The 22,913-nt window shown below is 47.8% G+C and overlaps 1 protein-coding gene across 16 annotated transcripts in view; it reads right to left on the reverse strand.

Annotated features, from left to right (window-relative positions):
- The window catches only part of foxp1b (forkhead box P1b), a 165,723-nt gene that overhangs the window by 6,095 nt on the left and 136,715 nt on the right, over positions 1-22,913 (reverse strand). For 10 of the 16 annotated variants that reach the window (XM_031567229.2, XM_031567228.2, XM_031567227.2 and 7 more), the window contains 9 exons: positions 19,004-19,111; positions 13,581-13,668; positions 11,923-12,006; positions 7,355-7,559; positions 6,947-7,023; positions 6,050-6,151; positions 2,823-2,980; positions 1,934-2,003; positions 1,602-1,768 (listed from right to left, as the gene is read on the reverse strand). In XM_031567229.2, the coding sequence (XP_031423089.1) occupies positions 1,602-1,768; positions 1,934-2,003; positions 2,823-2,980; positions 6,050-6,151; positions 6,947-7,023; positions 7,355-7,559; positions 11,923-12,006; positions 13,581-13,668; positions 19,004-19,111 (1,059 nt within the window). Of the gene's footprint in view, positions 1-1,601; positions 1,769-1,933; positions 2,004-2,822; positions 2,981-3,405; positions 3,528-6,049; positions 6,152-6,946; positions 7,024-7,354; positions 7,560-11,922; positions 12,007-13,580; positions 13,669-19,003; positions 19,112-22,913 lie in introns of those variants that run through there. The other 6 variants (XM_031567238.2, XM_031567232.2, XM_031567231.2 and 3 more) reach the window with 5 other exon arrangements.

The following is a 22,913-nucleotide window of genomic DNA, read 5'->3' on the forward strand; positions in this document are numbered from 1 at the left end:
GGGCTTCTTCATTTCACTCCCCAATCTTTGCATGCTTATATGAGGAGACTAGAAAGGCACCACTACAGCTTGGCCTCTCAGGAACAGTCACTCCAGGTACAGGCACAGGGAAGACTGTGTGTGTGTGTGTCAAAGAGAGAGACAGAGAGAGAGAGACAGAGAGACAGAGAGAGAGAGAGAGAGAGAGAGAGAGAGAGAGAAAACTGAAGATGGAGATACAGAGAGGAAGTGAGAGTGGTGCATGAGTGAGGCTGTAAGTTTTGGACTAGTGGAGGCAAAAAGCCCATAGTGACTCAGATTAGATGTACACTCAGCAGTCACTGCATTTAGAGATGCTTTTAATAAAACTCTTCTCCTCTCCTCTTCTCCAGACTCTTCAGTGTAAACAGAAGGGTTAAAAAACCAAATAAAAACGCACACACGTACACCTCATTACCCACCTCTTGCATTTTTGAGATCGCAAATGAATTTGAAAAACTCCCAGAAGCAGTGTTTTATCCTCTAATGCTCGACCGCGTGAGCCTCAGCCTGCGTTTGCCAGTGCGTCGCTCGGCAACGATCGCCGCGAGAGACGGAGCCGGGGCATGAGACAGGCAGCACCCTTCCTGTTGGTGCCTTTCCTGCTCTGTGGCCATGCCCAGGGCTGTGTTCACAGTGATTAGGGACAGCACTTTTCTCCATTCCTCCAATTGCTCATTATGCCAACAGTGTTTTTTTTTTCTCTCCCCATGCTATGTGTGTGTCTGCGTGTCTGTGCGTGTCTGTGTGGGTGTGTGTGGGTGTGTGTGTGGGTGTGTGTGTGGGTGTGGGTGTGTGTGTGGGTGTGTGTGTTAAATTCCCTTCTCGGGGTCCAGATATTTCACAGGGATGGCGATAAATCTAACAGAACTACAAATCACTGGCTCTGTTGCACATCTGGAAGCCATGCAGTCTGCAATGTATTATTCTAGGCTTCAAACGACCTCTCAGATACTCCTATACAACAAGTGCGTGGGGATCTGCGGTTTTCCAGCCGACCCGCCACAGTGCAGTGCTGCACGGCAACATGGAAAAGTTTAGACCGTTTCGGAGAGACTAATTACGCTTTTGTTGTTCGTCTCTCAGCGTGGCGGCTCCCAGGTCTTTGAGCCGTGTTGCAGTCCTCCTCTCACTTGTTGAAAAGACAGCAGCTCTGGAATTTTGTAAATATTTAAACGAATCGTAGCCATAATTATGGAGGGACCCGACACTCCGCAACCTACATTATTGACCTGTAATAAATGGGAGTTTATAAACTCGCTGTTGAAATAATGCCTCCAGAAATGTCCCTTTTTTCCCCGGCGCTTGACATTAGCAACCTTCTGGAAGGTGGAGTTTCCTTTTGGAGGGCGGGGGGGGGGGCTGGCGGGAGATGTATATACAGCATTTCACCACGTCTAGTAACTGGTACAAACACCAACTTCTTGGAGTACATTTCTGAGAAAAACAGCGCCTTCCTATAATAAATATACAATGAAATCTGTACATTTACACAATTTATGCAGCTTCTTGGGGCATGACGATCGCTTCGGGAAGCTTCTGCCAACTAAACCTGGGCGAGCCTGTCTGTCAGTGACACTCACATAGCTGGCAAAGGGGAGCGTCCCGGGCTGCTGTCACTGCCGTTGCTGTTTCCATGGTCCAGCGCCCCATTCATCTCCTCCCGGATGGCGTTTGCCAGCGAGTTCAGAGAGGGACTTCCAATGGAGGCAGTAGTGTAGAGAGGTATGTTGTTTTCTGCCATTGAAGCCTGAAAAAGAGAGAGGGGAGGAAAAATAAATCAGCGCACGACCGGGGTAAGTGAGGAGAGGAGCCGTGAACAAAAAAAAAGAAAAACCCAAATGCCAAGATGATAGAGGAGTAAAAATGTGATAAGGAAAAAAAACAAAGTGAGCTGAGATGTGAAGCGCTTTACCTGGAAGGCGGCTGAGAGGGCAGGGCCGTACGCCAAGCTAGTCTGGATGTTTTTCACCAAGGCAGGGCTGCTGCGGACAATGCACACAATCATTACCAAGTCATCTTAAGAATGCCTATATCTCCCTACTGCTGTCCAACTCCCCTACAGTAAAACCTTAAGCTGTGCACATAACAGCTGATTTATATGCTAATAAATCTGAAGAAAAATACAATTCATTGGTCAGATCAATGTCCAGACCGTAGCAGAGCTCCACTAAAGAATACATACTCTTTTTTCTTGTTAGGACTGCATGATGGCAAGCCGTTTCAGATCAGACACTATAATAGCGTATGGATTGATGGATTCTTGGGTCTTACGACCGGACTGCGATCCACTTCCCAATAAAACACTGACACAAAATCAATAGGTGGTCATAAAATCCCACATCTGATGTTCCAATATTTATGTGAATATTTGACATGCTGTTATATATAGCTCTTAAGTCTGGAGGGGTGCCTTTAAATACACTACGGCTCAAGCACACACAGTCAACCTATATTTGACACAGAGAGAGAGAGAGAGAGAGAGAGAGAGAGAGAGAGAGAGAGAAAGAAAGAAAGAAAGAAAGAAAGAAAGAGAGAGAGAGAGACAGAGATAGACAGAGAGAGAGAGAGAGAGAGAGAGAGACAGAGATAGACAGAGAGAGAGAGAGAGAGACAGAGATAGACAGAGAGAGGGGAAAAGAGGCAGCTGATGGGAGGCATGTGTTTTCAGATGCATGATGTATGGACATAGAGATGGAGTGAAGCAGGGGGATAAGGAGGAGGGGGTAGTGGGTTGTAGAAGCAAAGCATGCTGGGAATGTGGGGGGGGGGTTGCGGGCGGCCAGGTTTGGGCAAGGGCTTACTCATCCAGGCTCTCGTTGGCCGGGCACTTCCGCCGGCGGCCTCGCTGCACGTGGCGGCCGCGCTTAAACTCTTCATCGTCAATGGTCCAATAAGACCCATACTCATCCTCTACCCTCACAAAGCACTTATGCAGCGAGAGGTTGGTGCGCACAGCACCCTGGGATGGATGGATGGATGGATGGATGGATGGATGGATGGATGGGTGGATGGCAGGCGGGGGGTGGAGCAGCCATGTGCAGATGCAAAGGTGGGGGTTGGGGGGGGGGTTGCAACACAGGACAGACAGGACAAGGGAGAGACAGACAGACAGAGACGCAAGGAGAAGGACAGCGTGAGGATTCAATGCACATCAAGCAGATGAGGGTTAATGCATCCCTAAAGCAGGTGGAGCTGTGCTAAGAGCATGGGTGGAGCTGGGTGGAGGATTCACGCCCAAAAGCAAGCGGGGGGACAGCAGTGCTGGGCATCATGGCACACAGACAATGGAGATGAAGCAGCCTGGTCCCATCAGTCAAACAGCAACAAAGACAGAGCAGAGGGCGCTACCAGGGCAGCGGCCCAGAGGCGGACGGACGCACGTACCCACTGATCTTCTGTGGACGCCGCTTTTGGAACTCTAGCTCGTCCACCGTCCACACCGCCCCTTTTACGTTTTCTACTCGTACAAAACACTTGTGAAGACTAAGATTATGCCGGACTGCGTTCTGCCGTTGGTGAAGAGGAGGGGGGAAAAAACAAACAAACAAACTCAGTCTTTTCTTTAGCTTCTTCCAAAACCCTTTTAAAAGTGACATAATTAAGCATTAGAGGCTTGCTGAATGGGCACTAACACATCAAGCTTAACGATGGATGGATATTATTAATTACAACAATGAAGAACAGTCCTGACCGAGTTGAAAAAAAAAAAAAAACATTTTACTAACAATATGAGGAGAAGGACCATTTCTCACAAAATAAATACAACAATCGTTTGATGATGAGCCAATTGAATGAGCCACCTCTGACTACAAAACAAAATTCCAGACAGAACAAACACTTGAGCAAATAAACAAGATTTTTTGGCCCGCGCCGTCTCAGTTATGGCTTCACCCAAAACTGAACAATGAGGGGAAGACCCAGTCCTGCCTGTCCCGGTTTCTGGCCCCGGCACAAGCTTTTCATCAAACCATTTGTATCGTGGGCAGGCAGCGCTTGGTAAATAAGCACCCGTCTTTAATGAATGGCTGTGTTGTGTGGGCATCAACCTTTTGTCACCAAGGTAGTTTGTTACCCCCGCTGTCAAAAAGTCACGGTCATTTCTCCTCGTTAAAAACGCAGTGGCAAAAAAAGACCAGCAGTGCTTCTAAATAAATGAAAGCTGTGCCGCGAAAAGGACAACCTGTTCAAAGTGCAAAATGTCAAGCATTTGTTCTCTGGGGCCTTTAAAAAAAAAATAAAAAAAATAAAAAAAATACAAATAATTGCATAATTATACAAGTTTCTTAAAGAGGAAAATTGCAGTTTCTCTTTCCAACACACAGTGCAGTAACTGAAGACTTATTATTCGTCTGTGCTTTAAGCATAGCAACAATGGTTTAACATGGCAACACCATTTCATTGCTTTTTTTGTCATGCAGTTGTGTAGAGTTTTCCTTTGAAAGAAAGTTTTTTCTGAAGTTTTCCAATTATGCAAAACACCAAAGAGACCTCATCCTAAATACATAACACCTGGATGTGTCAATGCATTTGGCACAACACTTTTGCATGTGAGAGAGAAAATAGGTGTTTGGGTGCCTGTGCATCACTGAGGTGATTTTTTTTGTCTTTGCCTGTGTGGTTGTGAGTGTGTCCCTACCTACCTGTATGGACAGTGTAGAACTGTAAGTGTGTTTGTGTCTGTGCTATCCTTTGTCTGCTCAGTTAGCAGTTAAGGCAGTGCATGTGTGAATCTAGAGAATGTGTGTATGCGAATGTGTGTGAGTGTGTGTGTGTGTGAGAGAGAGAGAGAGAGAGAGTGTGTGTGTGTGTGTGTGTGTGTGTGTGAAAGTGTGTGTATGTGTGTGATTGAGTGTGTGTGTGTGTGAGAGAGTGTGTGTGTATGTGTGTGTGTGTGTGAAAGTGTGTGTATGTGTGTGAGTGAGTGTGTGTGTGTGTGTGTGTGTGAGTGTGTGTGTCTGTATGTGTGTCGGTGAGTACAAGTGCTCAAAAGCACTAGTGTAGTGGCGCAGTGGGAGAGTTGGTGTTTATGACTACAACGTGCCCCTATGGACAGGCTGTCAGTGGCTGCTGGAGCAGAGAGCTAAAGAACTGAGACACCCCCCACACACACACACACACACACACACACACACACACACACACACACACACACACACACACACACACACACACACACACACACACACACACACACACACACACACACACACAGTGTCACAGTCTCTAAAGCACATTCTGCACATTCACCACATGCTCAAGCCATCACTTCCGTATACCTCTATTCTCCCACTTTCATTTGCCTCACCTTCCCCTGTCCTTTGGCAGTTGACTTAAAGAGAGAACGAGTGTGTGTGTGGTCTGGAAGTGTGTGTGTGTGCGTGTGTGTGTGTGGCGCAGCTGAGATTTTTGTGGGAGATGTTTCAGCGCCAGGTCTAGCTGGCAGCCAACACGTGCATTTACAAAAAAAAAAAAAAAAATCTGAACAGTCTCTTGGCTTCAGGGCGGGCCTCTCATTCCTCTTTCAGTTGAGTGTTTATGATATTTTCTTCTCCGGGCTTCTCAGTGCCACAGCATCAACATGATGCATTGGCCACCGAGGCACCCCCCTACCCCCCCACCCCTCTCTGTGCGCGTGTGTGTGTGTGTGTGTGTGTAGCGGCCGTGGAGATCTCGTGCAGGAGATAGTTTGGTGATACTATAGCCTGCATGGAGAATACCAAAACAAATTCCTAGTATCTGTATACATGGCGAAATAAAGTTGAATTGAATTGAATTGAATTGTGTGTGTGTGTGTGTGTGTTTGTGTGTGCGCATGTGTGTGTGTGTGTGTGTGTGTGTGTGTGTGTGTGTGTGTGTGTGTGTGTGTGCATGTGTGTGTGTGTGTGTACATTGTGTACATACGAGTACATTTCGAACTGTTGAAATATGCAGATGTTTCATAAATGCAACACTTCGCCTTCACCAGTGCGAACATGTGACGAATGGTGGAGCAGGGAAAGAGAAAAAAAAGAGGAGGAGTTGGCATTACCTTCCACGTGGCCGCGTTGCGTCTGAAGTATGCAAACATTCGCGTGAACCAGTTGTATATCTCGTTTAGTGTTAGCTGCATCTCGGGCGACTCCAGTATTGCCTAGAAAGTGGTTGGAAAGGGAACAACAAGAAGAAGAGGACAGAAGACAAGAAGACAAAGGTGTGTTATGTGTTTGAAATGTCAGTGATGCCACAGAGTGCTAATCGCTTGTGTGCACAGCATCCCCACCCTGCACCACACGCGTGTTTAACAGTCCGTCACTTGTCCAGTCGGAGGTGCTTTGTTTACTAAATGAGGCCCTTTGGTTTTCTCATTCAAATATTGAGATTGGAACAATTCCCCTCTCTACCCCCTAAATGAAGAAGGGAGGGGGGGGGGGATGAATATTTCACAGGCAGATTACAGGCCAGCAATTATCCTGCACCCAGATTAATTCCTGCGATCAGAGATTACCAGCCCAGCCGATAATTGACTAGCCATCTTTTAACAGGTTAATTCCTACTGTTGTGTGAAATGAATTTCATAATAATCACAGTCACTCCAAAAAGCCTAATCAAAAGCAATTGTTGTGTAGGGAATGTGTCGTCGTCCCCCCCCCCCTCTTTTGGAGAGGCGAGGACTAATTTGCGGATGGTTAATCTTGCGCTGCATGTTTGGATTGTGGTTAAAAATTTTAAAAGGGAAGAGAAGGGAAGGGATGGGAGGGTAGGGGAGGGGAGGGGAGGGGAGGGGAGGGGGGGGTGTCTGTTAAGAAGAAAGGGATAAGCTGTTGTGTCCGTGTTTATGCGTCCCCGTGCCCTTTGAGTGGATCAGCCCATTGAAGCAGATGAAACGCTTCCCTGTGTCAGACGGACACAGATTGCACACATCAGAGGGCGTACGGCGCAGCCTTACCTGTCTGATTAGAGAGGCGTACGTGAACGGAGGCCGAACTTCCGCGTTCATGTAGAACTCTTTGTTCTGCACGATATCTGTTCAAAAGAGGGGATTGCAAAAGGGATATGTTAACATCATTACTCTCCAAATGCAAAACAACATGTTCACTTTGACCAAGGAGCCTTTTAGTTTGAGGCGTCTTGGCACACGGTCTGCAGGGATAATGGTGCATCATTAATAGGTCTGTTTGGGTCTTCATCGTATCTGTACTCATTTGTGCCAATGCATGCAATTATGTGTGTATGTCAGTAACTCTGTGTGTGTGTGTGTATATATGTGTGTATTTGTGTGTGTGTGTGTTTGTTTGTTTGTACAACAGTTTGCCTGGGGTTGGGTGTGTATGTTTCTGCAGGTGTGAGGTTCTACCTGGGGAGATGGGCATGCTGTACTTGTCTGAGTAGCGGCGGCGCATGGGCCCCACGCTGTGCAGGCTGTTGGGGGTGATGACGGAGTGGGCCTGGGACAGCGGTGTCAGGGGGGTGGTGGGCGTGGTGGGGGTCTGGGGCAAGCTGAGCGGCGGGGATGCCGCTGGGGCCGTCTTGGACAAGGTGATGCTGGACACCAGGTTGAGCTGAGGGAATGAACAAGCACAGGTTGAAAAACATGTTTTGGACACCGCATCAGTGACTGATCCACTGGCAGAAGGGGATGGTCACTAAATGAACAAACGCTTCTGTAGATAAAAAACTATTATTGTAACTCATGCTGTTTAAATAAAAGTGCTGGAGGTCTGTGCCAGATCAGGCCCAGATCCTCTCTGGCGTTTACATTAGATTAGATTAGATGAGATGAGATTAGATTAGACTTTGTCACGCAGAGTTCTGGAACGAAGCCAATGAAATGCAGTTAGCATCTAATCAGAAGTGCAAAAGAATAGTATTATTTACAGATAAGTGCAGGTATAGGTAAGTACTAAAACATAAGTGATGTCATGTCTTAGTGTTATTGACAGAGGTGAGCAACATATATACAGATTATCATACATACACATAAATTAGCTAAATTCCATCAACAAATGTACCACTTGGCCTTTCTCTAAAGACTTGTGGATAAGGAAGTGAACATCCTAAAAGCAGTCAGAATCCTCATGGCTCACATCAGCTCCTCCCCCCCCCCCACCCAGACACGTTCCCTGCCATCTCCGTCGCCGGCGCCAGCGCCCCTGCTCCCATGCCAGCTCTCCAGCTCAGGGGCTTTTGTGTGGCACGCTGGCCTCCCTGTGTCTGGCTCCTCTCTCTAGCTCAGGCTGCTGGCGGCGGCAGTGGCAGCGATAGCGACAGAAGAGGAGGAGGAGGAGGAGGGGGAGGAGGAGGAGAGGGAGGCGGAGGCCGAGGGAGGTGAGACTCTCCAACAGCCGTGACAAATGACAGCGGGCTCCTCACCTACCGCTGAGAAGCCACTAATAAGCCGGAGACAGGAAGCAGCCGATCTGGGCTAATTACCAGGGAAAATTGTATTGTAAGGACTCTAATTAGGAGATGCTTATGGTGGGGTGATCTGATGATTAAACACTGGATCCGGCTGACCCCCATCATCAGGGGCTGGGCCCCGGCAAGCAACGCTTCCAGAACATTCTGTCATAAAAGTGTCGCACTTTTTTTTTAAACGCGAGTATGTGTGTGTGTGTGTGTGATGGTGTTTGCTATTGCGAGGTAGGTTGAGGGATGAGGAGAGGGGTGTAATATCACCAATAATGGCAACAAGGTAAACTAATTAAGCAGAGAGCTCGTGGAGGTAAGCGGGGCGATGGGAGCAGCTGTGGACGCTCTGAACGGTGCCGGGGCGGGGCGCCGCGCCAGTCGAGTGGAAAATGTGCGCCTGACCCGTGCTCCCACTATTAATTTGTGGGAAAACTAATGACACATATACATATTCTCGCAAAATTGTTCTAATTGCTAATTTGCCAAAGGAGGCCAGTTTCCAAATTAAACATGACTCCGGTCTGGGAGGAGGAGTGAGAGAAAGGGGTGGGGGCGGATGGGGAGGGGGTGCGGGGTGAGAAGAGGAAGGGTTGTCAGAACTAGCAGTTAACCGGGTGGGGGGGGGGGGGGGGGGGGGGGGGGGCGTGGGGTGGGGGGGTGGCGGTGGTGGTGGTTAGGAAGGCGTCTCATCTCTGACAATCATTTGTGGATTGTGCTAACAAATTAATGAAATGTCAAGGCTGTCAATTGCTTTGGTGCTATCGGATGTCTAATTTTTTCTGATAATGGCATGGGTGACAGTAGAGATGGGGGGGGCACACAGGTGCAAGTGAGCAGACCGTGTTTAACATCTAACCCCCCAGCGCATGGATCCTTCACGGCCACCCAATTACCACCCACCCTATTAACGGTCATTACCGCCGAGATGGTCCACTTGATGGACAGGTATGTAATAAAGAAATCTGGGCCTGCCACCGATGGCACATTTTTCTCCTTGACATGGCATTGTCTCCACCCTGGGCATTTGTGGCCATCTTGCATTCTCCACAACTCAATTCGCTCTAGTCTCTCTCTCCCTCGCGTTGTTTTCAATTTCTCCCCATCACCCTGATGTGCTGCTGGCTAAAGTGCTTTTATTCCCAGTAAGCCGTGTCGTTTGGTTCTGTAAAAATAATTACACTGGCCTGTTAATGCGTGCTGAACTGTTTATTTGCACGTTCGCTATCTCTCGAACATACCATTTGGCAAACCGCACGACTCTTGCGCGTCCACTATTTAACAGTATATATTTTCTTTCACTGTGACGGTTTGAAATCACAAGCTAAATAAATGATTCCTCAGTTTGTCATTTTTGCCTCAGCCCCGCTTCTCTCTTATTTGACATCAACAGCTGACTTCCTTCGCCCCTTCTGGATTACCCGTCTTTGTTGAGCGTTTCATGCATATTCGCCGGCCATAAACAGAGCATTGCCTCAACAATAGGCCAGACAGCCTTGTAATAGCCTCCCCTTTGTCTCCGTCACGATTTGGGCTCTCTCCAAAGCTCAGACAAAATGAGACTTCAGACAGAAATTAATTAAATGGTAATTGGTGATCTAATTATACTGGCTTTGACTCGCCACGCCGCTAAAGAAAATAAACAACACAAAAATAAAAGCCTCTCCTTAATTATGTGCGACGGAAAGGTCAGTTTTCTGACAAGAATGCTTCATGACATCGACTCGGCTAATACACACAAAACCCCACGATAAACACATAAGCATGCACACGCACACACTCACTCGCTCACTCACTCACTTACACACACATTAACACTTACAAACAATGAGCCATTTGCTCATTTAATCAAATCTCTACGACATTCAGTAAATGTTGTAAATAACAAAAATTTGGCCTGAAATTGTGTTTCCCTTCTACATCATGGAGTCATGTTGAGTGAAAATATTAGTTGGGGCCACGAATATCTTCCGCTAAGGCTGAAACAGCAGCAGAATGTTTTTAAAGGCCTAAATCCTCTCTGTGATGGTCTGCTAAACAGTACTGAACTCTGCACTAATAAAAACAATTAAGGAGATCAATGTGGGCAATTAAGCGGATCGATGTGCTGGTGTGAACCTGCTCTGACCTGCACAGAGGTGAACGCGGGGAGAGATCCACTGCTACGGCTAAGTGTGCATCTCAAGGCCAGCTCCGCTCCGCTCCACAGACACACACACACACACACACACACACACACACACACACACACACACACACACACACACACACACAATACCCTCATGTCGCCCGACGGCACAGAGGCAGCAGACGCCGCGTGTCTCTCTGTCTGATTGAATGCTGCCGAGCACATTTGAATGGAGCGAACGGCAAATAATAACCCCCGCGAGTGGCGTGCTTAACATGCAACCCCACCCCACCCCACCCACATCGCCCCCTCTTGCTCCCAACAACACCGCCCCCCCCACCTCCCCCTCCCCAGGGGAGAAGGACTCACAATGCTATCAGACACGCAGGGCCACTTTTCATATACAAATGGCTCCGTGTCAGGGGCCTGTCCCGCGCGCTAATCCGCACAATCAGGGTGTGTGACACAGGCGTCAGCCAGGCAGAGAGCGGCGCTGGGCTTCTGTCAGCCACACATCTGCGGGGGCTGCCGCTGTTGACTCTCTGCCTGCTGCCGCGCTGAGGAGAGGAGAGGACAGGACAGGACAGGAGAGAGGCACCCTGGTCAGAGCTGTAAATAAATGATTAGAGCACCGTGGCGGGGTAGAGAGAGGTCCTCTCTCCTTTCACAGACGGGATGTGTGTGAAGGCCACGGCAGGCCTCTCTTTCTCTCTTTTCTTTCGCTCTGACATTAGCCCTACAGCACTGACGCTTTGACTGCTTTCACTGCCTACAAAGCGCTGCCACACAAACTGAATGAGAGCAAAAGGGGCCAGCAATGAAAGACAAGCAACAACTGGCTATTTTCACCCGTGACTGGCTTTTCAGTGCGAAGTCAGTGACACGCATAACATGCTGTTTGTGTTCTCAGACACCCCTCAGACTGTTGGGTTTATAAAAGCAGAGGGTTCAAGATCCCCTGATGAAAAACAAAAGAAAAAGGAAAAAAAAAAATACAACACACTTCTGAAATATCTATGACACCATTCTAAACTAACACACTGTTCAATGGACGTCCAGTGCAGAGTGATTTCCCCTACTCAAACTCTATTGGGAGCATGGGTGCCAATGATCTATAATTATCTGTTGACACAAAGTGCAGTGTTTGTTTGAGGGATCGCAGCAGAGACAAAAAGCGGAATGGGAGATGTCAACATATGTGATGGGGGGAGCATATCTATCGCACTGGCTGCATCCAACAGCTGTCTTTCAGCTGACAACCCCAGACACCAAAAATATGTTGAGAAACACATCAGTCTACCAATTAGACAAATAAGAAAGGGAGAGGGAGGGAGGGAGGGAGAGAGAGAGAGACAGAGAGAGAGATGTATGACAGAGCTGCTACTCACAGGCTGTGGGGTGGCTTTGGGCTCAGTGGATTTGACGTGCAGATGAGTCATCATAGCTTGCAGACGTTCCTTGTCTTTTGCTAACTGTAATGAGAAAGAAGAAAGAAAAAAAAAAACACATGGATTCCCAACGCATAATGAGCACAGACTCTAAACCACTTTGTAAAGCTACTTATTTTTGTTTGTGTCATTCGATGTTGGCTGGCATCCTTTAGATGTTCCTTTTTTTTTGTTCAAAAAAAGAGCGACACAAATAATCTCCATGCAGGGGGATGAAAGGGCCAGCCAGGATGCTGTAAATGAAACGCTGGTGTGTTCATTAGAGACCTCTTTGCTGAGCTCCCAGGCTTGCACTTTGACACACCCAGCCACGCTGAGAAATAGGCCACCCTACTGCAGCGTCTAGCAACCCTGCAGGTCTGGGATGGAAGGGTGGGGGTGGGGGGGTTACACTGGGACCTGTCCTCTACCTGCTCTGCTCAGCTCTCTCTCCCTCTGTCCGTCTCTGTCTCTCTCTCCCTCTGTCTGTCTGTCTCTATCTATCTCTCTTTCTTTCTTTCTTTCTTTCTTTCTTTCTATCTCTCTCCCTCCCTCCCTCCCTCCCTCCCTCCCTCCCTCCCTCTGTCTGTCTCTGTCTTTCTATCTCTCTCTCCCTGTCACTCTCTCTCTCTCTCTCACCTCTCTCTGTGTCTCCCATCGGGCTCTTTTTTCTAGTCTCTCCCACGCTTTGCTTGCCACTTCACATCATAAGCAAACAGCTTGGTGGGGGGGTACACTCTCTACCCAATCGACTTGCAGACTTGCCACTCGTTCTGGCAGAGGTTGGGGATACTCTGGGACACTTGCTTGGTCCCACCTAAAGGGGAGGGGGGGCTTCTCTGAGAATAATGCATCACATATGGGTATGGATCGGAGGCACATTGTCTTCCCACTTTAAAGCGGTGCTCTCGAGGGCTGAGAGGGATGAGAGATGTTTATCAGCCAGAGGTCATTAGGGATGAAGGGCTCGGAGCTGCCGAGAGCTTCGCCGGTGCACGCGGCTGATTGGCCGACGAGTGGCCGTGCCGCTTCAGCCACGTCTATATCTCAACCGTTCCTGTCAATCATACTTTTAGGACGAAACCCTACTGAGATGCTGTTAAAGAAAGATGCATCTCGTGCTTAGCTGTCGGACGCACGATTTATCTTTAAGCAGAATCCTGTCTCTGCCCACCCTACCCCCGTCCATCCATAATCCAGGTCCACTGGAGGATTGAGCCTCCACCACTGCAGCTGCTCAGAGTATTTCAGAAAGTGTTTTATTGTAGTGCCAAACAGTTAAAAGTCATAAATGACTTTAAAAGCCAGTAAAATTCAAAATGTAATTATCTTCTGTGCGTAGCCCCGAGCCCTTCATATATCTCTGCCTGGCTGTCATGCATACATAACACATTTTTAATGACTGGTTACTCACAAATGTACAAAATAATTTCATTTTCCAACCCCCTTCCATCTCTGACCCACTGGTCATATCTTGCAAATGGGGAGTGGGGGGTAGGAGAGGGGTGTGTGTGTGTGTGTGAGTGAGGGGGGGGAGGGGGGTGGAGAGGCAGAAATAAAAAAAGAGAATATTTGAGCTTTTCTTCAGATGAAAAAGGGAGAGGGGCGAGGGAGTGTACCTGCAGTTCCAGCTGCTGGACCACCTGCATCTGCACTCGACACTGCGCCGTGCTGCGGTCGTCCAGGGCGTGCTCGCCGTTCAGATGCCTGCGGACACGGACACACACCACCAGAGAGAGAGAGAGAGAGAGAAGAGAAGAGAAGAGAAGAGAAGAGAGCGGGAGATCAGTTAACTGGACTGTCATTGCACTGAGTATGCAGCACATGTCCTGACAACAGCAGCAAAATGATTTACATTTTCCGAGGGTGGCCATTTCTTTTGAAATCGGAGAAGTAACAAATGATGATTCATAAATTGCACAGCAAACAAAAATGCACAGAAGTGTGCGCACACACATTATGATAATGAAAAGTAAATACAGGTATATCCTGCAAATATATTACATTTCCCAAGACACTTTACGCGATGGCGAATTACAAAAGATACATAAAATCTCAATAAAGTAAAAATCGATCGAATGCATATTTCATGAGGCGGCGATATCTGCGGAAACTTAAGTTGAACAGATAAGGGAAAATGACATGGGAATGTCAGGTGAAAAAGTGCAGAGTGAATAATGCTTGCCGTGTCCTTCTCCTCCAAAGAGAAAGCATTACAGAGAGATCTGCCCTTAATTCTGTTCGGCGGATTCTCCTTATTTGCGTGCCTTTTTCCATTGTTAATTATGTCATCAAGATTAAGAGAACTCAAATGAAGCCAGAAGGAAAGGCAGAGGACAACAGGAAAAAGAGAGATGGAATCTGTCACCGACTTGAATTATGAATATAATTATGCCTGATTATTTTATACCGGGGCGAAGATGTTCTTCTTTCCAGCACGTTTATAACTAATCTAAATAAGTAGCTCTCCCAGCAGCAGACAGCGTTTTTTCACCCCCCTTTCCTTCCTCCTTCCTCTCCTTTTTTTCCGTGATTTATATAAAATGGCGCAGATAAGGCCGGCGACTGAAGGAAATATGATTGGAGGATTTTTATCAGCCTGCGCATGAATTACTGTTTGAAAATGCTTATGCAGGGGCATTCCATTAATCATTTAATCATAATCCGAGCAGGATGTTTGAACTGATTTCACAAATACCCTTTCATTTCACTACTTCATTATGCTCGCTAATGGATCCAATATATTATATATATCATAAATTATATCACATCTTCGGTGACCATGTAGGTCACTGTCACCAAGGCATGGCTGTGGGCTCAGCAACCGTGCCGGCAGGAGGGGCGAGGGGGGGGGGGGGCACAGAGATGCTCTCGTCTTCTGAAATGCACTTTTTTCCCGTCATTTACTGCAAATCACCAGTGGGCCCACCCGGGTGGGGGGGGGGGCAGAGGGAGAGGCAGACACAACGACGGCCATATAAATCTGGGGTCCGTTTGGCAGGTTGGGGTGTGACGCGCGGGTGCCCGACATGCAGACAACATATTTGTGCATTTAAAATATGAGGGGGCAAAATAAGGCAAACGCAGACATGCGTGTCCTAGGTTGGGGAGGATTGATGTGTAAAGAGATAGATGCTAAAAGTCTGGTTCGTGTGGCTGTTCTGATGAGGTACTTTCAACCTTGGGAGGAAAAATGATGAACACCTGGGCTGTGGTTATTTCCAATTGTGTATTCTTCAGGAGTTTAACCACAATGGGATGCTAGTCCTCTTATAATCATCACCTACCATACTAAATTGTCCTATATCTAACATGCTAATATAAACTAAAATAAAGACAATGCTGCTCATATCCAACGCCACCAATTTTGACCTTGCTGAAATCTATTGTATCCCTTCTTAATATCCCAACTGTCTGAAAGAAAATAAATGACTGAATGAATACATAAACATGAATCTGCCAGAAATTACAAACAGGGCTTAAATCTCAGAGCATTGAGACCTCGTGTCGGCGAGGAAACGAAATAGGCGAAGACATCTTAGCCCCCGTTAAACTGGCCTGAAGTGCATTTTGAATGAGGAGTGCTGCTTTGCCTGCCGTACGTGACGAGCTTCGGAATTTGACTGCTCACGGAAGCCACATCAACCCACCCACCCCTCCTCTTGCACACTTCTTTTCATCCTTTGTTACATTCATTTTTTGTTCTTCCACCCCCCCCACCCCATCCCGTCCCCCAGCCCACCCTTTTCCCTCTAATGACATGGAGAGTCACAGTGCATAATTAATAGGAAATGAAATATTCAAATGGCTCTAATGCAGCCCCATGCACTGTGTGTCTGGACAAGAGGAGTCGGGGATGGGAGAAGAGGGGAAATTGACATTGGGAGAGACTATGAGCGTTGGCATGTGTCACTTTCTGGACTTCAAACGGAGCCGCTTTTAAAAGCTTTCTGGCAGTATGACAGTCACTAATGTAAATTGCCACAATAAAACAAGTTAAATAGACATTCCTTAAATAGTCAGCATTTTACATATCATTTAGTGGGTCTGGCCCCCTTTTTGGGCCATTAAAGTGCCTAGATGGAGAAGAGAGGCAAGGTGGAGTGGTGGATAGCTGACCATTCACGGGGAAAACCTCACACGGCTACCCTTTTTAGTGAGCTCAGTAGCACACGGCACCATCTCGGCAAACATGTCCGATAAGGTAGAAAACACCATCATTCATTCCATACAGCTTTCAATGCCCCTGGAGGGTTTCTGCATATGCTTCCCATGCATTCAACACGCATCTGTAATGCAGAGCCTATATTACATCAAAGCATATATTATATCATTTATCTGCATCTTTATTGTGTCGGTTCAGTTTTCTGGAACTGTAATCTCCCAGAGCACGTTTGGATTGTGACACAAGGATTAGTGCTCATTTTAAAATAAAGAAATAAAACACACACCACTGTGAGAAAGCTCAAAAATCTCTCTCTCACAATTTGCGAGTTTGTACGCCCAGAGAGAGAGATAGAGAGAGAGAGTGTGAAGGGAGAACGTGAGAGAGCAATAGTGGGCAAAGCGCTAGATGGCAGTGCAGTGTTTGGCTTTGCTTGACCTTTAGAAAGGTCACGGAGGAAGAGGTCACAACCCCTCAAGAGGAGCCCGGGCTGTACCCCGCGGATAGGCCGCACCCTAGCTCCCGGAGCCCAGTGCATTAAAAAAAAGGAAAGGGGGGGGGGGGGGGAAACAGGAATTCCATTTGGCCTCTTTTTTATTTATCAGGATAGTGCAACTAGGTATGTAATGTTTTCTTTCAAAGATAGTATAAACACACACTCAGTTTAAAACAACATTTCTGAGGGCCCACGCGCGCTGTTTCTGTTGGCATGGAAAGGCGAAAATCTGGTTGACGTTAGCGTCCTCCTCACCTTTCTCATTACGCTGCACCGCTTTCAACCCGGACCACGTCAACCACGCTCTTCTCTAACCTCCAAAAAGCACACCGCACAAATCGCAACCCCCCCCCGCCGTCTCACACAAGAAGCTACACTGCAAGGGGGGTCCGCTGTCATCGACCAGAAAGATTTCATTCATTTCTGCCATTTTTTGTGATTAATTTGGTGGCAAACAGGCTATTTTTTGTGTGTGCGAGCTTCATGTGGAAGTGCTTAAGGGCTGGAGAGTTAACACCTTGGTGAGCGCCGTGCACTCCCGCCCGTCGTTAAACAAAGGCGGCTTTGTGGAGACTCTCCAAATGTTTTCTTAACGTGTTCCAAGCAGTTTAGGGCAGGCAACTAAAGTAAACAAGATGTTGCCATGATAAAAACACTTGTAAAAACAGTACGGAGTGCACTTAGTAACTTTTTAAAGAGAGAGGGCTTTTAGTGAGTGCTCAAATTCTAATTCCTCTCATTTCTATAAACAAAAAAAATACAAAAAATGGGGAGCCGGTGTCAGGGCCCAGTTAAACAGCCGTCAACTGGACCAAACGCACAACACAAAGCAGTCATTTCACAACACCTAGAACTAAGTGGAACAAATAATATTTCAACGTCGGCAAGAAGGAATACAAGGAACCTACCTTACTTTTTTTAAGTTTTAACTTTCCCTCCCTGACACCGGTCATCCCTTTTTTTATACTTCCCTCTGGTAAACAGAAGTCTAAGACAGCTTAAACTATTATCTGCAAAGTGATCTCTCCAGTGTTTACAGTGCCTTTAGCTTTTCAAACATGGCTTCGAATAAACCTGTCTAAGGGTGGCTGGCTGTTGCTGAGAGAAATAAGAGAAACAACGTGAGGCCAACACAGCTGTGGACTCCCTCACCTATCTGATATGAGAGCATGCCTTGTATATGAGTGTGTGTGTGTGTGTGTGTGTGTGTGTGATTGCTCTGGGCCCCTCAGTGTTCCATACTCCCCGTTTTAGTTTCAAGCCCCCCCCCCCCTCTCTCTCTCCTCCCATAATGGAATTGTGTCATATCTTGTTTAAAGTGCAGCTAATCCAGGGTGACAGAAAGCCATTGATCCACTGCCACACTACAGACGTTTTCATCTTCTGGCCCCCCCCCCTGTGGCCGAGGCCACGGCCATGCTATGTGTTGGATTACACACAGGGAAGATTACAACACTCCCAACTCAGACCCGACTGAGGCCAGCGGGGCAAACAGAGGACCAGGTCACCCCTGGATGTGTGGGGGAAGAGAGGAGAGCAGATGAGAGGGGAGTGGAGGAGAGAAGAGGAGAGAAGAGGAGAGGAGAGGAGAGGAGAGGGGGGCGTGGAGGAGTGCAGGCTCTGGCATCTGGGCTGAAATGGGCCCGACTGAATGTGAGGGAGCCGTGGTCCAGCCCGTCAGGAGGCCGGGGCCCTCCGCGGCAAACAGGCCATTTCACCTGAGAGGACATTTACTGGGGCGGTGACCCCTGAAGCTGTGCTTTACAGCCAGGGAGGCAAAAAGAGGAGCAGACAGCAAGAGCACGGGGGGAAAAATGACGGGGGAGAATGGGAAAGGGAGGGAGAAATACATAGAGAGAGATAGATAGAGATAGGAAGAGGTTGGGTGGAGAAGAAAAGAGAAACAGTGATGGCAGTCTCCCTGTCCAGAGACAAGGGCAAACACGCAGCGCGCCCTGAGTGTCGGCGGCCGCAGATAAACATCCTCCTGTTGTTTGTTTGGGAAAAACTGCCAGCGTCGCCATGGGCACAGGCACTTATGACAGGAATTATCAGCCCCTCGCTGGGCCAGGGAGAGGAAACCACACCACTGAGCCCAGAGATCGGACCCGGTACCTGAACCACCCCCCCCGGCAGCCCCGAACCCCACTAGGGTACTGCACACACCTGTAGCGCTGAAGAATTACACCAGACAGTGGCCAAAGTCAAGGGCCACGAAAGGAAAGACAAAAGGAAACATCCAAGGACCTATAGTAGGGCACTGCTGAGATAACCCTCCAGTGAGAAGTTTCCAGGGAGTTTCTCTTTTTTTTTTCTTTGCTCCAAAGATTACAGTTTACACTTTGGTGAGATTTTTTTTGAAGGCCAGAACACACACTTACTTGAGGAATGTATGGAAGTCATCGAACACGCCCTCACACCCCGGCCACTTGCACACGCCGTGTCCGAAGAGCGGGTGATTGTGGTGAGAGTGGTCCTCCAGTGTGGAGCTGTGCCAAGAAGCAAAGAGCGAGAGAGAGAGCAAGAGAGAATAAATTACAGACATGACACAAAGTCTTGCACACATGACAGTTTGGAATTTGCTGCGTTACTGACTTTGCAGATGCAGTGCAAACAGACAAACAGCAGAGGATGTTTTGGAGCAAAAGCGCTTGTCCAGCGATTCCTTTTGTGCAAAAACGATGGTGTTTGAGGTGACCTTTCAACTTTGGGAAGTGTGCAATCCACGTTGCTATGAGACCCCTGCTTCCTCTCTGGCTGGAGGTGACCACTGACTTGGCTGGAGGGAGGTGTGGTGGTGGATTGGGGGGGGGGGGGGGGGGGGGGGGGTTGAGATCTAGCCAATCAATACGTAATTATTTTGTAGCGCTGACCGGAGTCACAGAACGCTTTGATCCGGCCTGCGAGGGGCTGTGCGAGATGCTGCGTCCTCTGCCCTGGCCGCTGAACCGTGTCCCCAGAATCCACCTGGAGGGACTGGGGCCTCTCCCACAACAGGAAGCGCCTTAATCCATCTGGCGCTCTCCCGCTGAGCACAAACAGTAAACAGTCCGGCCTGCGATCAATTTATCCGCTGGACCGGGCCATGTCGGCAGCTTCTCACACGCGCACATCTGATCAGGCTTAAGGGGGTTGAGGCGGTGGGGTAGAGTGGGAGGTTGGGGGGGGGGGGCTTTTGGTACCCTCTTTCTGCTCCCAAAACAAACTACACAACATCTTCCATATGTCCTACAGAAGGGGAGGGGTGTGTGTGCTGGGGCAGGATTCCACCACAGTCTGTGACAAGGGATAGGAGCGGGTGGTGGGGCGGGGGCGGTTGATGCCTGTCCTGGAGCCAGTGTTTGTATCTAAGCAAAACAGGCAGCCATATGGACATGGACACCGAACAAGCCACACAAGTCTCCGCTACAAGAGCCTGGGGGACTGTCCTATATCTGTACCACCTGTGCTGCTGCCTTCTCGCAGCGTCAGCAAGCCCGCCTTAGACCACATCAGGCGTGCAACAGCTATCTCCGTCACCACAGAGGACGAGGAGGAGAGAAAGGGAAGATGGGACCCACCACAGCCAAATCCCAATGTGCCACCGCTAGGGAATTCATTTCACATGTACCTGTCCAACCTACATGGGTACAGACACCCTTTTTTCTTACAGAAAGGGGTTTAAAAAAAGGCTTTCTGCACTTCTAGGCTGACCCTATGTATACCCACTAGAGTACATCCTCACAAATGCAAAAATTTAAAAATTTAAAATTAAAAAAAAGAAAGTGGGGAAAAAAAAAAGTCATCCATTTCAATATGATGTATGAGCACCACAAAATTAAACCACGGCAATGTTAAGATTCAAATCTCATTTTGTGGCAATGGTAGCAAAGCTGTACCTCAAGTAAGAATTTTTAAGGGTCGTCGCAGGTTCCCTTGTATTATAATTACTTGCTTAAGAGTTCACATTGTTCATAACAAGTGATAATTGCATTGCAATTAGGAGGCAGTGAAGCATTCATGAATGCGGTTAACAGTTTTTTTTCCCCTTGCAAAAGGCAGAAATATTTTTAAAAAATTCAATTATGAATTATGCATACACATTAAGACGTCTGTTTTGATACAGCTAATAAATAGATGTGGAAGATCTCCTATAATGAGTTTTTAACAAGGAATGTCTCGACTGGTGAACGAAGCACTGATTTTTAATTTAAAGACATGCTTTTTTTTTAACATAATTTTTTCTGAGTAGGCATGTTGGTTAATTTTGTATTAATAAGATATTGAATTGCGGCGAGCGTGTGGGGATTCGCCGAGTACAAAGCTCGGAGGGGCTGCCAGGACAAGTGCCCTGCTAAATGGCTGGATGACTAAACAGTAGTAAATGACAAAATTTGCACCAAATGATCTACATTAGTGTAATAGGAGAAGTGTTTGAGATTCGGGGCTTTTTCTTCACCCCCCAGCCTCCTCCTCCTCCTCTTCCCATCTTCCCTGTTGTGACCTTATTTGGCGGTGGCAGAGGAAAGAAGAAAAATGTTTTTTTTTTTTTTTTGTCTTGTGCGAGCTCCTGAGCTGGCTGAGTTTTAAATTTGACTGGAGCACTATGCAGGTCTGTCAGGACGCCGCGCAGGAGAGGCAGGCAGCCCAGGGGGAAAGAGAGCTCTAATGATCTTGTTACCGAAAAAATGTGGGAAAAGCGTGTCATCTGCTTTACGTATGTGTGTAAGAGAAAGGAAGAAGAGGAACAGGAGGAGGAGGAGGAGGAGGAGGAGGAGGAGGAGAGAAGACTGGATTGGAGGACAGACAGAGGTAAAAGGAGAAAGAAAGTGATTAAGCAGTCGTGCAATTTTCGGCAAAAGCATATGAGCTCAGTTGGGTGCATATATTAGTAACTGATAGTTGAGGCCTTTGAAATGCGAGAAAATGTTGCGCCATATTGGGTGCATGCATTGCGACGCATAAGGGCTGAGTAGCGTTAGCACTGGCGTTAATGAGCGGTGAGCGGGCCAGTGTCTGCAGGGCCGCGGCGGAGTTTAGACAAGGCTGACACCGCCAGTCACAACAGCACTTGCCTCAGTGCTCAGGCCTCTGCCCTGCCCTGCACTGCATCCCCACCCCCCTCCAGGGTCTCAAGACCCTCTCACACCCCCCCCCCCCCCCCCCCCCCCCACACCTACACCTCGAACACCACCATCACCATCAGCAACCGCACGCTGAGGCTTTCAGCAGAATGATTTCATTATCATCGTTTTTTGGAGTGCAGGATCAATTAAAGGAGAGAATGGTGGGGGTGGGGGTGGGGGTGAGCTCAGCTGAAGAGCGTTATTCATCTCTTTAACAGATCAGGGAGCTAGGTGCCCTGGATTGGCTGGAGATCAGGGAATACTACAAAATAAAGAAAAAGAGGTGGAATGTCCTTAAATATTTCGATTTTTAAATATATGTGTGTATGTGTGTGTGTGTGTGAGTGCGCGCATGAGATAGTGTATTTGGGCCTTAGCTTCTCTCTCTCTCTTCATCCGTCTACCAGTAGGCTGATCCAAACTGGGGCAATTTTCATTTAGCACCAAAAAAAAGCAAGTGGACTCAGACTTGGAGCCGCGAGGGAACTCAAGGTGTTCGTCCTTGTGGTTTCCTGACTGACAGTCCCCACAGATAGACAGACACAGACTCAGACAGAAAGACAGACAGCATAGCGGACAGGAACGTCTCCATCCATCCATCCCTCCATCATATTTGTGCGTATTTTTCGGAGAATTTGGAATGCTGCTCTGTGGGAAAGAGGTGGGCATCTTGGAGGCCGTTAAAAGTGGCAGCACATCTCGGTCTCGTCTCGGTGTGTTTTTTTTTTTTTTTTCTTCGCGCCGATTGAATTTCCCCTCCCTTCCTTTAAGGAGGAAGTGAAAGGGCCGGTGAGTGATGCCTGCGGAGGCACTTAAGGTTTTAGTTGCAGGCGTCGCGGTGCCTGGGCAAGATTTTATATGACACATGAAACTAACTACACGGTACTTAGGCTCACTGTAAACCAATCTGAGATGCGCTGGAGAAAACAGGTCCATCAGCAGAGTGGGTCGTGTCTGTTGCCTGACAAAAAGGACTCGCGAAAAACCACATCAATTAAAAGTTCATTAAGTTCAGGCGCTGGCAGGATGAGACGCTTTCTATTTCGGTTTCGGCCAAAAACCCATTATCTATTCAAATCCCCGGATTAAGGCACAGCCATTTGTTCTTGTGAGGATAAATTACATGAAACAATATTTGGTCTTTTTTGGCTCATGCGAGGAACTGGCATGTTCGTATTTAGCAATG

This window comes from Clupea harengus, chromosome 5, assembly GCF_900700415.2.
Source record: "Clupea harengus chromosome 5, Ch_v2.0.2, whole genome shotgun sequence".
In the NCBI taxonomy this organism is placed as follows: domain Eukaryota; kingdom Metazoa; phylum Chordata; class Actinopteri; order Clupeiformes; family Clupeidae; genus Clupea; species Clupea harengus.